This window comes from Rhinopithecus roxellana, chromosome 10, assembly GCF_007565055.1.
Source record: "Rhinopithecus roxellana isolate Shanxi Qingling chromosome 10, ASM756505v1, whole genome shotgun sequence".
NCBI classification, from domain to species: Eukaryota; Metazoa; Chordata; class Mammalia; order Primates; family Cercopithecidae; genus Rhinopithecus; species Rhinopithecus roxellana.
Genome location: NC_044558.1, coordinates 40,913,958 through 40,931,103, shown reverse-complemented (window position 1 = coordinate 40,931,103; position 17,146 = coordinate 40,913,958). Strand labels below are relative to the sequence as shown.

At 40.5% G+C, this 17,146-nt stretch overlaps 1 protein-coding gene across 1 annotated transcript in view; it reads left to right on the top strand.

Moving 5' to 3' along the window:
- Positions 1-17,146, top strand: part of MYRFL (myelin regulatory factor like) — a 112,845-nt gene that overhangs the window by 44,105 nt on the left and 51,594 nt on the right. Inside the window, exons 6-10 of the mRNA XM_010358764.2 lie at positions 2,931-3,081; positions 7,083-7,278; positions 9,838-9,914; positions 11,460-11,570; positions 13,246-13,336. Coding sequence (XP_010357066.1) covers positions 2,931-3,081; positions 7,083-7,278; positions 9,838-9,914; positions 11,460-11,570; positions 13,246-13,336 — 626 coding nt within the window. The remainder of the gene's footprint in view (positions 1-2,930; positions 3,082-7,082; positions 7,279-9,837; positions 9,915-11,459; positions 11,571-13,245; positions 13,337-17,146) is intronic.

Here is a 17,146-nt window from a genome sequence, read left to right as displayed (position 1 = left end):
CTGGGACAGCACCTGTGGTGCAGAAAGCACTCAAAGTAGGAGACATCATTAGTAATATTAATATGAATAAGTTCTAGCACTAGGCTCAGGTGTGTGCCTTGGGTTTCAGTGTGGGCCTGTAACCCCAGCTTCTGGTCCCTAGGCTTTTCCCATCTGATAGCCATCTCCCAGGGAAGCCACAACTGTGTCACCCCTATTGGAGCGGCTGCTCTGATACCCCTACTGTTTAGATGACAAAGGGCAGGAAATGCTGTTGTCTTTGACAATCCTCCCTGCCGCTGTCCACTCTCCCCATCAGTGTCTGCAGGAGTCGAGCTGGCTTTTGGATGCATGCCTGGGAACACTGACCTCGCTGCCACGCTTGAGTGGGAAAGGGTATGATTTAGCCAGTATTCAGTCAGGCACATGGGTTAGTCGTTTCACATTAGATAGAGCTACCATGGAGGCCAACAACAGAAGTATTTCCCAAGGCTTCTTAGGAAATTCTGAGCCACCTAAGTTGAAACAAGTACAGTGATAATGACAGCGCCACTAGTGAAGGCACCATTGTTTAAACTCTTACCAGTGGCAGACACTGTGCTCTGCGTTTTGCAGTCATGGCCTCATTGAACCCCTTCAACAACTTGAGAGGTAACATAATTACTCCCATTTTGCAGATGGAAAAATTGAAGCTCAGAGAGCTTAAATCATTTTTGTAAGATTGCTCAGCCCTTAAGTGTAGAATTGTGATTCAAACCCAGATCTGTCTTGATTCGAAACTCCAGGCTCTCAACCCTTTCTTCATTGTAGGAGAGAGGAAGACAAAAAAGAAAGAATTATGTTCTCTCTTTCTCTCAATTTGGTGTAAGCAGGATAACCATAGAAGGGTTTCTTTCCTTTTTTTTTTTTTTTTTTTTTAAATATTTTAGACCGGGTGGCTTTTGGAGGAGTGAGAGCATGAAGAGCTCCTTGCATTGTCCACTTCCTGTGTTTGTAGCTGGGAAAAAAGTTTTTCAGGGTTTTGAGAAATCTTTCTAAAATGGATGTTTTATAAAAACAAAAAATGCATATTTTGCTTAGGTGACATTTAATAGCAATACCCCAAGAGAAATTTTTTTTTTTTTTTTTTACATTTGGGATGAAAAGCAACTTGAAGCAGCTCTATTTATTTTAGGAAGTCCTCAATGGAAGTATAAAGAAAGGAAAAGTCTGAAGATTAAAAAACAACCCAGCTCCTTTCTCCTGCATTCTCCAAGCTGTGGGCTAGGTGGGCACATTCAGTAGGAGCTAATATCCTATTTGTACCTTGTTACTGAGAGCCTGAACCTGCTCTTACAAACACCCACTATTTCCCATTCCCTTCTGATGTCAGGCATGAGTGATGGTAGAGGAGTTAAAAGAGGACAGCAGGCCGGGCGCAGGTGGCTCACACCTGTAATCCCAGCACTTTGGGGGGTCGAGGTGGGCGGATCACCAGGTCGGGAGATCGAGACCATCCTGGCTAACATGGTGAAACCATGTCTCTACTAAAAATATAAAAAACTAGCCGGGCGTGGTGGCGGGCGCCTGTGGTCCCAGCTACTCGGGAGGCTGAGGCAGGAGAATGGCTTGAACCCAGGAGGCGGAGCTTGCAGTGAGCCGAGATCGCACCACTGCACTCCAGCCTGGGCGACAGAGCGAGAATCCGTCTCAAAAAAAAAAAAAAAAAAAAAAAAAAGAGAAAAGAAAAGAAAAGGGAACAGCAACCATACCAATACCATTTTACATAAAAATTATCTGAGGTTGAATCCATATGGTTTAGGAGACATACTGAAATTAAGACAAGTTGCAAGGATTATGCAAAATAGGAGGTTGCACATGTGAAATTGCTGTTATTTGACCATTTTTGACATAGAAAAGTGGCAGTTTTCTACAGTTGATATTGCACACTAACAAGATTTTCTCTGTTACTTTATCTTGGTTCTAGCTTCTGAAAGTGCTTTCACTTCCATTATGTCTTTCTCTCTGCTTGTGTAATGCTGTAATGTGTAAAGATGGCAGGATACATGTTTTTAATTTCTGTTTTGCAGTTGAGGGAAGTAAGACTCCAAGTGAATAAATAACCTGGTCTAAGTTCAAAAAACTAGTTGGACCACAGAATCTTGGAGCCACAAAAGACCTGCCAAAATTAAAATATATTGGTTGCAGTGAACAAAAACAAACCAAAAAAAAAAAAAAAAAAAAAAAAACCAACAAACCCTCAAACTATCTTGTGTGAAAAAAGCAAAATAAAACAACAACAAAACAAGCAAAAAACAGAATCAGGGGAACCACTGGCTCCTATAACCCGAGGTTTAGAATTGGGTCCCAGAACTCATATGACACTGTGAGGACTGGGTGCCCTTCATTTTTAACTCTGCCTTCTGCTGTGCTGGCATCATTCCCAGATGGGCTTTTTCCTCATGTCCCCAAATGGTGCCAGCAGCTGCTGGGGATGTATCTTGCAGGTTCAAACCTCATGGAGAAGAGTGAGCATCCCTGAAGTGCTGAGATCCACTCTGCTTGAATTGGGATAGGCCACATGTCCACCGCTGATGCAATTACTGATGCAAGGACTGAATGCTGTACTTTGATTGATTGAGCTGGGTCACCTACCCTCCTGGCTCTGGGAGTGGACTTCACTGCAACTACACAGACTGAAAGTGAGGAGAAGCTATGCAGGATGTAGGGTAGATAGATATTAGGAACAAAGTTTCCAACAAGTCCCCCCACCCATTGACATTGCTGACCCCAGGCTGCTCCTTTTACAGATGAGAAAATGAGGTCAGCAGCACGCCCCCTACCCACAGCACATGACACTTCCCTGGTCACTTTGCCTTACACATGGCCCACTCATCAGCTTCATGCTGCTAGCTGTGAGTCTAGGAAAAACAGCCTGGAAGGAAGGCTCTGACCCACCTGTTTCTTTGCAGTGACAAGTAGGAGTCACAGCTGTGAAGTCCAGGACCCTGACAGTGAGGGACAGCACGGAATGCCTCCAGACCAGTGCTCCCCTGCTCTGAAGTGGCAGCCATACCATAGTGTTCCTTGGCACAGCTTATTAAACAGTCATTATGAAAAACTGTAAGTGGCCTTGGGTGGGCTGGAGAGTGAGGGGAGAAAAACAGTGCCAAATCTCAGTACTGAGTTCAAGCACTGGAGCTTTGAGGTCACTTCTGGTCAAGTGGGGCAAGTCAATGAGAAAGTGTCTGTCTTACTCCTCATTTTTTGCATCCTAACAAAGAAATAGTTGGGACATGGGTTTCTGGCCTTCAGAAAGCCAGACTTATAGTTCTATCTGATTATAATTTAACCACTAAATGATGGAGAAAGAAGGAATCTTTCTGGGATCACATGCCCAGTTTAAACTAAAAACTGGAATATAGACATTCCCCAACTCACTAACATTTAATCCTGCAGTTAATTTATAATGCCATAAAATAATTTTCTGGGGACCACATTAAATTGTGAGCCAATGACCACCCCCAACATATATGCTGTGAATGAATATTACCAAGTTCATTGACAATATATCCTGCAGCAATCACAGTAGGTGGTTTCTTTATGGTAAGGAGTCTGAAGTCAAATCATACAAAACATCCTAAAAAAGTGGAAAACCTTCACCCAATTTTTATGCCATAGTTTCAAGAAATAAATGTGGACTCCTATATTATTACTCTTAAACATCCTTTAAACTTCTTTATTTCTTAGCATGTAATTTACCTACCTAAATCTTCTGGAATTTTCACTGGGCTATAACTTGAGTGCCTTTTAAAATTTTCCAAATTCAAATACAGTAAAACTATCACTAGGGCTTTTATGGTGGATGTACTAGAAGGAAGAGATATTTTCCTTAAAACAAAATCTAGGGAGTTAAACAGACTTTGGGAGTTGATATGTTTAATAAGCTAAAGGAAGCTCATTGCTCATTGTATCATTGAAATGTCATGACTTTGTGTCTTTTCTACTGTGTGCAATTAGAAAAAGAAATGAGGGGTCAATGGGTTTTGGCTTTGAGGCTTGGCCTTCATTAGATTATCTCTTGGGGAATACTCCATGTTCTATATGAAATATGAGCACCGAGGTATGAAACTGTCACATGCAGGCTCAATGTTTTAATTAAAACTTAACTGCTTCCCAGGCTCTATGCATCAAGTTGATCAAGTTTTCAAGGTAAGTGTTATCTCTCTTCTTATTTGAAAACATTTTTAAGTTTTTTTGAACAGCCTATCTTGGCTCCAATAATCTAGAAAAAAATGGAGAACACAGAGGATATGGAAAGAAAGGAGAACACAGATGGTATCAACTCAAAAGTATTGAGGCCTATTTATGTTGAGTATTTAGCCACAATTCACTTTTCCTAAGCAAAAAAGGAAGGCAATATTTACCCAGATTAGAATTCAGGCCTTCCTAATTTCACTACTAATATCAATGAGACGGAAAAACACCCGTCTTTTCTTATATGGTTAGGTCTAATTTGTTACAAAAATATCATTTTCTTAAGTTACCTAAAAACAGTACAGTTAGGGCATTAAAATTTTATCAATTTTTTTTCTGAATAATGTTTCAATGCTATCAAAGAACTTTTAAAAAACTAGTTTAATTGACTTTATACTTAACTTTTGATATCAAAAGCAGAATTGCTATTCTTAGGTAAGCAGATTTGTATAATCAGAGATTGGTGTTTAAGGTTCAGAATAATGGTCAACAGTATAATTCTTATTGATTGATTACATTTCTGATTACTGCTAAATTTCAGCCTAACGCTCATGTCTTAGCTGTACTTTTTTTCAGAGTTTTTGACAGTGAAGCATAAAACATCACCAAAAATCTCCTTTTATTCTCAACCAAGACAGTTCTTACTACCCTCTGTAGTAAAATCTATATAGTTCTATCCATCTAGCCTTTAGATGAACAAATCAGCAGAAACCTGAGTCAATAAGAAGTTTCCAGATGACATAAGATGTGTAGTCTTTAACAAATTCTTCATTCAATGGATTTTCTTTTTGCTGCTGGCAGGCACTGTGATTGTGAAGCCTTTGACTGATTGGCTTCTTCAGGGTAATCAATGACTCAATAACTTAATCAATTGGGGAGGTGCAAAGCACATGAACACTCTTCTCCCAAGAGACCCATTAATTTTTTCTGTTTCTGGAATTAGAGGAAAATTTAGAAACTCTGTGTTATTCATCATAATAGCAACCATCCAAACTGAGATCCCAGGATGCATAGATGTGTACAGTAGTACAGCAGTGAGTACTGCCCTCCTCTGCTTGTGGAGAGCTTCTTTCTTGAGAAGAAACCCGCATTTAGGAAGCTTGATGAATTAAAAATCTTGCTGCATATTTTCATCATGCATGGGAAAAATTCACCAAAGAAGTTTTCAACTTTTATATTCTCTATTTGATAATGTTATGCATTTAATATGTTTTCTTTTTATTAACACTTTAGAATTATTTTATTAAACCTATTACAGTTTGAGTATTCCTTATCTGAAATGTTGGAGATCGGAAGTATTTCTGATTTGGGAACTTTTTTGGATTTTGGAAGATTGTGTTATACTTACCCTAATCCAAAAATCTGAAATCTGAAATGCTCCAGTGAGCATTTCTTTTGAGCATCATGTTAGTGTTCAAAAAGTTTTGGATCGGTTGGGTGCAGTGGCTCACGCCTGTAATCCCAGCATTCTGGGAGGCCGAGGCGGGCAGATCACCTGAGGTCAGGAGTTCAAGACCAGTCTGGCCAACATGGCGAAACCCCATCTCTACTAAAAAAATACAAAAATTGGTCGGGCATGGTGGCTGGAGCCTGTAATCCCAGCTACTCAGTAGACTGAGGCAGGGAGAATTGCTTGAACCCAGGAGGCGGAGGTTGCAGTGAGCTGAGATCATGCCACTGCACTCCAGCCTGAGCGACAGAGCAAGACTCTGTCTCAAAAAAAAAAAAAAAAAGTTTAGGATCTTGGAGCACTTCAGATTTGGGATTTTCAGATTTGGAATGCTCAATTTATATACACAAAGCATTGCTATTGGAAATAGCAATGATAAAACCAATAAAGCAAAAATTTGATTAGCCACCCTATCAAATTTCTTTTGATACCACTATCCCATTTCTTTCTGCAGAAGTAACCACCTTGGTAGGTTTTCAGTGCTTTTACCAAGTTGGGAGAATAAAAAGGAAATGACCATACTCTAGTGAAAACAGGTTTCCAATCGATTGTGTAACTGGCTCTGGTTGATTTGATTTCAGAGCTATTCATAGTCTAAGCTATTCCTAAGCTAAGTCTGCTTTTTCATATGATCATCAATAGGCTGAATATTCTTTCATCTAAGTGACTTTTTAAATACTGTGTTACTGGTGAAATTTTGAGACTTTTTTTTTTTCCTAAAGGAGAAAAGAGATTAATTTTACCCCAGATATTTCACAAGTCTAAGTAATGTGTTGACTTCTCAACATCTAGCCTACATTTTTCTATTGTATTGTGGAGTCAAATTAAAAGTCTAGAAAGCACAAAGGGGAAAGGCAATCTGAAAAAATAATGCTTCCATTTGGCAAGAATTATACTTCTAACTGGGTGCTCACGCCTGTAATCCTAGCACTTTGGGATGCCGAGGCGGGTGGGATCGATTGAGGTCAGGAGTTTGAAACCCAGTCTGGCCAACATGGCAAAACCCTGTCTCTACTAAAAATACAAAACTTAGCTGGGCATGGTGGTGCACACCTGTAGTCCCAGTGACTCAGGAGGCTGAGGCAGGAGAATTGCTTGAACTCGGGAGGCTGAGGTTGCAGTGAGCCAAGATGGTGCTGCTGCACTCCAGCTTAGGGGACAGAGCAAGACTCCATCTCAAAAAAAAAAAGATTGTATGTTTTTGTGAGAAAATAAAAAGCTGGGAAATAGCCAGCTGTGTTTTGAAATGTTATTTTTATTTCCTCATTAAAAATTTAAGAAATCAATTGATTAAATATAGCAAAAGGCACTTTTCACAGGACATTTTCTTGAAATGTTTATATAATTAGTATTGTTAATGAAAATAAATATGTAGAAAATATTTGTAAAACTGGTTTCTTGGTTTCTCTTTTCATAGACCTGATGTGGGCTATCGAGTTGTAACAGACAAAGGATTTAATTTTTCACCAGCAGATGAAGCTTTTGTTTGCCAAAAGAAGAATCATTTTCAGATAACCATTCACATCCAAGTTTGGGGAAGTCCAAAATTTGTTGAAACCGAGATGGGCCGAAAGCCAATAGAAATGTTTTACTTGAAAGCTTTTGGCATTAAGGTGTGTCTTTTATTTAGTTCAGTTTATATCAGTCAACATTTATTTTGTTTCAGTTGTCTATTACTGCATGACAAACTTATCCCAAAATGACTTAAAAGAATAACAGTCCTTTATTTTGGTCACAAATCTGCAACTGGGTCAGGATGTGACTATGACAACTCATCTTTGTTCAGAAGTCATCAACTGGGGCAGCTTAACTGGGCCATTTTCAAGAAGCACTCAGATGCCTGTTGAGTTTGGGCTGGCCATCAGCTGGAGCTCAAATGGGGCTCTAACTGACAGGGCTTAGCTCTTCTCCATGTGAACTGCTCTATGGGATAGCTTGTGTTTCTTCACAGCGTGGTGGCTGAGTTCTAAGAATAAACATTGCAAGACAAGTGAAGTGAAAGATGTCCCTCCCTCCCTCCCTCCCTCCCTCCCTCTCTCTCTCTCTCTCTCTCTCTCTCTCTCTCTTTCTTTCTCTTTCTTTCTTTCTCTCTCTCTCTCTCTCTCTTTCTTTTTTCTTTGAGACATGGTCTTGCTCTGTCACCCGGGTTGGAGCACAGCAGCATAATTATGGCTCATTGTAGCCTTGACCTCCCGGGCTCAAGTGGGAGCCTCCCAAATAGCTGAGACCACAGGTGTGTGCCACCATGTCTGGCTGTTTCTGTGGAGATGGGGTTTCACTATGTTGCCTGGGCTGATCTTGAATTCCTGGGCTCAAGTGGCCCTCCTGCCCAGGCCTCCCAAAGTGCTGGGATAACAGGCATGAGCCACCATATCCAGCCAAGATGCCAATTTCATGAGCCTGGGCTCAGAAAATGGCACAGCATCACTTCAAATTGTAGTTTTATAGTTTTCAGTGAATACTCTTGCAATTCTTTTACTAAATGTATTTTTAATTATTTTTATTGATATTGATGCATTTCCATATTAAGTAGATCCCTTATTTTCATCAGATTATCAAAGAGATCTGTGACCTAAAAAAACGCCAAGGAGCCACTAATTTAGTCAATACCCCTCCTCTACAGTTTAACAGAGGGGAGACTGAGGTCCAATAAGGTTATGCAATTCATCCAAAGTAGTAAATGATAGAGCTGGGTTCAGAATGCAGGTAATATGACTTCTGAGTGATCAAAAAGTATTTCTTAAATTGTAACTTTATATCCAGTTCCTAAGAGGGAGAAGCATTCATTATCTGCATATTTTGTTGTTTTGGTTGATGTTTTGTTTTCTTTAAGACAGGGTCTTGCTCTGTCACCTAGGCTGGAGTGCAGTGGCTTTATTACAGCTCACTACAGCCTCAACTTCCTGGGCTCCAGCAATCCTCCTGCTTCTGCCCCCCAAAGTGTTGGAATTGCAGGCATGAGACATTGTGCCTGGCCGACATATTTTATTCTGATAGCTAACCTGGGCTTAGGCACTAAGGCTTGGCTACTGCACACATAACTGTTCTTGTACCAAATTGAGCTCTTAAAAACAAAACAGAAACAAAAATACGTAAAAACATCAAACAAACAAGCAACAAAAAGTCATTCATTTTATGAATATGAATGTAATATTAGTTCATTGTGAAAATTTTGGAACCTAACAGAAAAGTATGAAAAAGAGATAAAATTCATTTGTATTTGGGATCCACCATTTGGTAGCCTATTTTTTTCTCATTTTTTCTGTTATTGAAATTAATCTCATATTGCTAGTGCTATATTGTCAACATCACATTGTATGATATTATTAAGGACCCCATAAAAATATTGTTCACAAAGATGATATAGTTTTCCATTGTATGGATGCATCGTATTAATTCCTTTATTATTATTAGTTTTGTTTATTTTCCATTTTTTATTGTTAATAAAACTTCAGTGAACATCCATGTAAACCCACCTTTGCATAAGGATACATTCCAGAAGGGGAATTTACACATGAAAGATACAAATATTATTAAAACTCTTGATATAGGCCACCAATTGCTTTCTAGAAAGATTTGTTACAATGTGAATACCCACCAGTTTTATATTACAGGGCTGGTCTCACAAGTCCTTTCCAATATCACAGAACAAGAAGAGTTTGTAGCAGATGCTGAATAAATGCTAATTCCTATGTTTTATTTATTATATTGTATATCATTGTTTTTTCATAGTGGAATGTAAGCTCCCCAAGGACAGCAAATTTTGTTAATTGTGTTCAGTTCTTATCTCTAATGCCTAAAGCAGTTCCTGGTACATAGTGGGTGCTCCATAAGTACTTCTAGAATGAATGAATAAATAAGAAGCTGCCTTACCCCTGATGTTTCAGTCATCTTCTAGCCTACTCTGTATTCACTGCCTACCTGAAAGACTCTGCTGTCTTGTGTTCTCGTTGTTTAATTTCACAGGTATTTATTTTTTCCCTCATCAACAGAACACTGAGTTAAGGTAGGGACTCCTGTCTTATGTGTCTTTTCAGTGACTTGTTCCTCCTGCCCAGGGCCTAGGGTGATGCCTTGAAAAACTTTTTAAGTCCTCGAACGTTCTTTTCGAATTAACATTTTTATAAATTAATTAATTAAATAATTAATTTACTTTTTGTTGTTTCATACAGGTAGAAGCCACCAATCAAATAATTGCTATTGAACAGTCCCAAGCAGATAGGAGCAAAAAGATTTTCAATCCTGTTAAGTAAGAATTTATTTTCCGAATTCCTTTGTGAATATTTTGTGAATAAACATCTAATTTATTTGTTTTATATATATATAATTTTATTTATTATCTAATTTATTTTGGTTACCTAAAATGAAACCTACCACAGCATCCAAATTAATAATGTTAATAGAGGTTTTTTGTTTTTTTTTTTTTGAGAAAGAATTTTGCTTTTGTTGCCCAGGCTGGAGCGCAGTGGCACACTCTGAGCTCACTGCAACCTCTGCCTCCTGGGTTCAAGTGATTCTCCTGCCTCAGCCTCCGGAGTAGCTGGGATTACAGGCATGCGCCACCACGCCCAGCTAATTTTTTGCATCTTTAGTAGAGTTGGGGTTTCACCACTTTGGCCAGGTTGGTCTCGAATTCCTGAACTCAGGCGACCTGCCTGGCTCAGCTTCCCAAAGTGCTGGGATTACAGGTGTGAGCCACAGTGCCCCTACCATTAATGTAGTATTAATGTTAACATTATGCATATATGTTTATCAACAAAAATAGAGTTGTACTATGCATTGAAACTGTTGCAAAAATTCTTTATAAAACGATCAATTTTTAAACCACTGTTATTTTTATGTTGTTTATTGCTAAAAACTTTGCTAACAACCTTACTATCAACTTTAGTTCCTTGAGATAAATCATGGCTAGATCTTTCTTTTAATTTTTCATTTAAATCAGCATGATGTTGATTGAATTAATTTCAAGATTGTATATCCATGCTGTACTTAGAAGTCATTTTTTCTTATCCTTTAAAGCCATGTTAATAGCTTGCGGAATGGACTCCAATATAGAAAGCATATATAGCTGGTAGTGTGCAAAGCAATATGGCAGTCCAAGGTAGAGTCCTCTCTGTAGGATGACTTAGAGTGAGTGGGATTTGCTTTTTGACCGGTTTGGCTGGGATACAGTGGAGACATCTCAGGGTTTTGACCCTGAGTCAACCCCCTTTGGGCTGAGAAGAAGATGGTTTCATGACTTGGACAGTCCAGAAGCCACTTGTACAAACACAGCACTAAATGTGTGTGGTGCATCTGGTTCTCCCTTGCCTGGGCAGGGTGTATGTGGCCTTCCTGTGAAGGAAGCTGCCTCCCACTGCTAGGCTAGGAGAGGCAAATACGTGAAGGGGGTGCAAAGGCATTCATGTGAGACCTAAACTGCTTCAGTCAAGAGGTGAATGCTGTCACAACAGTGGCAGCGGCACAAATGAAAGATTTTCTTGCCCCATTGTGGAGGTAAAAGGAACCATGCTGGATATATGGAGCATATGGCCCTTCTGACTTGGAAACTCCAGGCTTGAGCTTGAGCTTTTGCTGAGTGAGCATTTCTTACCCTTCAAGATATTCCATGGCCTTCCTGGCAGCTATTCCTGACCATGCTGTGGATAGCAGTTAATAATCGGTGACTAGAATAAACTGTTCTCCCAGTGTGGTGAGAACTGGGAACCAAGCATAGTTGAGAGTCTGAAAGTGGATTAGATATAATCAGAGATTTGGTGTTCTCTTATAGTCTGTTGGTTTTTTACTGTTTTAGAATTGACCTACTGGCTGACCAGGTCACCAAAGTAACGCTGGGACGATTACACTTCAGTGAAACCACAGCAAATAATATGAGAAAAAAGGGAAAACCAAATCCAGACCAGAGGTACTGAGGTCACTGTATGCATGGCAGTGTGGCTGGGTACTTTATCTGTCCCGGAAGTGCCCTCCTGGGGCCCCTGTGATCCTCCTGGTGCTACCAGTCAGCACACAGGGCCTCTAAGTCACTTTCCTCCCTTCTCTGACTCTCAGTTTATTAACATTTCTCCTTTACCCATGGACATCTTTCTTCTCCCACACCCATACCCTGCAATGCCCACCTTCCTGCCCTGCCCTATCTCTGCCTGGCTCGATTCCCTCCATGGTTTTCTAGAGTGACCACATTTATGTCTCATTGCCACCCAAAGATTGAGGACTGACTGCATTTCTCAACCAGTGTGCTGGTCTCTAGTCCTGAAGTTCTGCTATGACCTTTTTGATTAAAAAAGAAAATAACTTGTTTTCATGATTTAAACCTGTGGTTTTCAAAGTGTGATTCCAGGACTAGCAGAGATGGACACTTGTTAAAAATGCGAGTGCTCGGGCCTTACTGAAGAATCAAAAGCTCTGAATCAAAAACTCTGGGGATGGAGCTCAGCAATTTGTAGTTCAACAAACCCTCCAGGTGACACTGATAATGCTCAAGTTTGAGAACTGCTAGTTTTAGAACATAGGTTTTGGAGTTGGATAGAATTGAATTTGACTATTTTATACTGGCATTTACTAGGTGAGTGACCTTGGGCATATAACTTAACCTCTCTGAGACTCATATTCCTGTCCTGTAAAATAGAGACAATAACAATATTTTACTCCAATAAAGTTGTTTTGGGGATCTAAATAGACTAATGTAGGTAAACTGCTTAGCCTGGTACATGACACACTGAGCTCTTGATAGTAGCTAATACTAATAATGATAACAGTTACTACTCTTACTGATTTACTTTAGATGCAGAGGGAAACTCTTGTTCTCTAGGAGAACAGGAGTGTTACAGAAGAAGCTGGTGAAGATTTTTTGTGCAGTTCTCAGGGCAAAAGCTTCTTTGAAGAAGGTAGTTTTAATTTTGACTTTTAAGAAGTGGTCTAGTCTTAAAACTGTCTCATCAGTGGTACATGTGAAGAGGTAATTGAAATAACAGTGATGAAAATTACCTTGGAAGCAACTGAAAAGGAGGTCTCAGTCTTTGGCTAAAGTCAAGCCCTGAGGTTGTTGAAGGCATAGGATACATGGCCAAGAGCAGGCTGAATTGGGAAGCATCCAGTGTGGTTGGGCAGACCCTAGGAGTCAGCCTCCATTAAGGCCCAGGCCTTAATGTGGCTTCTGTGGCTCTGAACAAAGGGACTTTTAAGGTGGCTTCCTGTTGTATTTGTGAGCCATGCTGTGCTGAGGGCCCAGAACTGCAGCATGGAGAGGCCTGTGCTGAACCAGCACAGATAGGCTGACCCCAGACCCCTCCTGGGACATCTCCCCAGGGTGGCTTGCTTTCCTGCTCTTTTGGGGCCTGTAAAACAGCTCACAAATACCACCAACTGGGCAAAGAGCTGACCCAGAACGATAGCAAGGGAATCAACTACTTTCTTATTTCACTGCGGGACAATTTAGAACAGAAGGGAAAAGGCAGTCTTTAAATAGGCAAACTCTTCTCGATAAGTTCACTGTTGATCAACTGTTGGGTGGTATTTGATTGTACGAATTGTGTCTCCATTCCTGATGTGTTGGCATTGGTCTGCTGTCTCTGAATTAGATACTTCATGTTGGTGGTTGGACTGTATGCTGCTAACCAAGACCAGTTCTATTTGTTGTCTGCCCACATCTCCGAAAGGATCATTGTAAGGGTAAGTTCAGTTCTCTGACTTATCTGGATCCCACATGCTTTCCTCCCATGTAGGCGGAATTTGAATTTTCAGTGGTGTGCTTGAATATACTATTTCGATGATAATGATGGTAATAGCAGAAACTATTATTTTAGTTTTCACACAGTGGTTCACAACCAGGGGCAGTTTTGTTCTCCAAAGGTCACTTGGCAATGTCTGGAGACATTTTTGGTTGTCACAGCTGGCATCTAGTGGGTAGTGACCAAGGATTCTGCTTGGTACCTTACAATGCACGGGACAACCTCCATAACAAAAAATTATACCTCCCAAAATGTCAGTGGTGTTGAGGTTGAGAAACTCTGGTTTTTACTCTATGTTCTAGGCACTGAGCTAAACAATTTACATATGACATCATTTTACGTTGTTATGCTTTCACATTGCATTATTTATACCCAGAGCAACTGAGGCTTAAGAGGCTAAGTAACTAATCCATGATCTCACGAATTGTAAATAATGGAGCCTGGATCTCTCTGACCTTAAAGCCCACAGGGTGGGGAAAGTGGTAGGAAAGCATTCCAGGCCAAAAGTGATTGGTGGTACAGGGCATCTGGGCCACTGTCTAGCACATAGGAGTGGCTGGCTCAGCACATTTTGCTGAATGAATGATTGGTCACAGCTCTGCAGGGGATTCTTGGCAGCCACAAAACATAAAGCTGTTGGCAGCTGCAGCTGCAGCTGTGTGAGTTCAGGCTGGCCACCACTGAAAATACCAGAGGCATGAAGTAACAGGTAGCCACAGGCCTGGCAGCCCTGGGAGGGGCTGCGTTGTTATGGATCTTTGAAGTGGTACAGGGAGGTCATGCAAACTCCACTAGAGAACAGTGTTCACTGTGGGCCTGCCCATGTATGTGGCTTTAACCTGAGGCCCTGAGGAAGAGAAGAAGATCTGCCCGTTTGGGGAAATGGCATCTCTCCTTGCCCGTGTCGAACTGTTCTGAAACAAAGGGCCTCTGTAATTCCTTTTGTCAATTAAAATTAATAAGCCTCCTATTAGTGGAAATCCTTTAACTATGTCTCAACGTTGTAATGGAGATGAAGTAATGATAGAAATGAGTTAAAACACTTATGTGTTCAGCAATCCCAGGGTTAGGGAAGAACATGCACACCCCAGGCTGCATTTTTGTGGGGTCTGACGTAACCTGCAGCAAATGAGGATCCTCTGGGGCAGAGGCGGGTGGGGCCCTCTCCTTGCATCATAAGCTAATCACAGAGGTGGCCGTCCATCCCTCTGCAGGGGCCAGGGCCATCTTTGACATCTTATTTGATGTAATCTGGAATTGCCTTGCTGTGCTAACAAATCTGATTTAAAGTAAAGTCTGGAAACCTAGGTTGCATATTGTTTCTCTTAGGAAGGAATAGAGACATAATGCCATGCTTTTCAGAGTTAGCATAGATTAGATATCATGACAGTACTCTCTGGAGCTGTATAACACATGCTTGAGACAGATAGTCTGCTAGTTACCTGCACACTTGGAATAATTTACCTAGTGACAAGGTTTCTCCATTTGCTGTTGACAGCTCCTGCAAAGCTATATGCAGCTGCCGTGCAAGTCCACACAGCAGCAACGTGAGAGGGAGGGAGCTCCACTCTCTAGCATTCTGTTTACCAAAAACTCTGTTACTTGGCACCTCCTCAAATCCAAAGCACAATGATAATGAGATCATAATGATGACTTTGAAAAGTTGAAAGTTCCATAATTCATATTTGGTATGAATACCAAAAATATTAAATTTACTCAGCACAGTTTGGGTGTCATGCTATCCACTAAATTTTTATTTTAAAAAATGATTGTATTCCAAATCTGATAGTTTTCTCCCAGACACAATTTTGGTTAAAGAGAATACCCTATTCTACAAGTGTGCTGGATAACACAAAAGTTACCTTAACAGCAATGAGAAGAAAAGGATTACTAACATCAACCATTCATCCCCCCACTAGAAATATCTTATTGATAGTATTTCATTCAAACTGTAAAACACAGAAGTGAAAATGAATGCAGACTTTTTGGTTTATCTAATTGTTTAAGAAATGGCATTATTGTTTGAATTAGTGAGTTTTAGAAATGTCCACAGAATACATTTTCTGCCACCTGAGATTTTAGAGGGGCCTATACAGGTGCATACAAATTGGTCGGGCAAAGGGCAGACCAGCCAACATTCTACAAAAGAGCCAGATGTGGCCTCTTAGGCCATGGCCTGGTTCTGTTAGTTTGAGCTCCAGAATGAAGAATGGGAAGAAAAATTTGACAAAGACACTATAAGCCCTGACCACATTAAATGAAGAAATGAAAACTGCATTTAAGCAAATCCAGACTTGTTCTGTGGCCTAAGAACCACTCATCCTAATGGCAGAGATTGACATTTTACTATTTGGTAAGGGTGATTGTATGAGGGTTAGATCTAGATGAGTTCCAGGCCTCCAGGAAGGATCCAGGAGACCAAGCTTGTCAGAATTCTGCTTGGAGAGAGAATGGTGGGCAGGACCCAGTAATTGTTCATCTGAGTTGCCAATCAAAACAGCTTTAGCAGTATATTATGGTCCTGTAGTATAAATTGACCAATTTAATGAAAATTAAGGCTTACTCCAAAGAACAGATTTATTTGCTGAGTCTTTGTTTCTGGGAGCATTCCCCAGAGGAGTTCCTTCAGATTCCCCTTGTTAATTACTGGGCTCTTCTCTCTCAGCCCCACTTTCCTTCTAAAATACTTAATTAAACCTGGTTTGGAGTGCAGTGTTGCAAGCAGGAGGGATGATTACTTTTGTCTGCCTTTCAAAGACACTCTAGGGTTTCCTCATTTTGAAAACCAATAAATTATTCCAGTTTCTTTTCCAGAAGAATAGAAATGGGCATGTCCCCAAGTATTCTTCTTCTACTGCTCTGCAAATCACAGTGCGTGACATGGGAAACCAAACCTAGGATTGGGGAAGATGATCTAATGCATATGTGCACACATGCACACACACACACACACACACACACACACAAACGCAGACATACGCATTCCTCTTTTGGAGTTCAGATGAATTTTTATTTACTCAAAGAAAACAGTTTATGGAGTAATGCCTGTTTTGAACTCAACAGATCTTTCTGTCAATGACAGAAGGGTAACTTATGACCAGGAGTACATGGCATAAAGAAGTAGTTCTCAAGCTTGTATTATGAATAAGAATCCCCAGAGAGCTTGTAAGAACACAGTTACCTGTGTTTTTGATTCAGTAAGTCAGGGATGCCTGAGAATATGCATTTCTAACAGGCTTCCCGGAGATGCTGACATTGCTAGCCTGCAGACCATGCTTTGAGTAGCACCAGCAGAGTATTTCTAAGTCCTTTTTCTGTAACTCTTTCAAAAGGCACAAAAATGGACTTCCTAAGAGCTGCCTTCCTCAGGTCAAACTCTTCTATTAGTTCTTTGGCTGCTGCTTTCGAATCCCAAACGATGATAAAACAAATTCCAGCTTTTCATTTCCGGCTCAGCATAGGCCTCAAATTGCAGCGGATGCTGTTTTCTATTCGAATAACCCGCAGGGGGCGCCATTTACATTGTATTTTTTAATGAAAGGCGTCCCCCGGAATTGTGCAACTCTGCAGGTGCGTTGCTGAGGAGAGCAGATGAAGCGATTATAGGTTAAATAGCTGCTGCTGTGCCCAGGAGAGTGTGTCGAGAATAACTTTGAGGCGTTTCATCCTCGTTTTTGCAAACTGTTCATGCACACATGATTTCACTTAATCCCACAATAATCCTATGAGGTGGGTAAAGGAGACATGATTC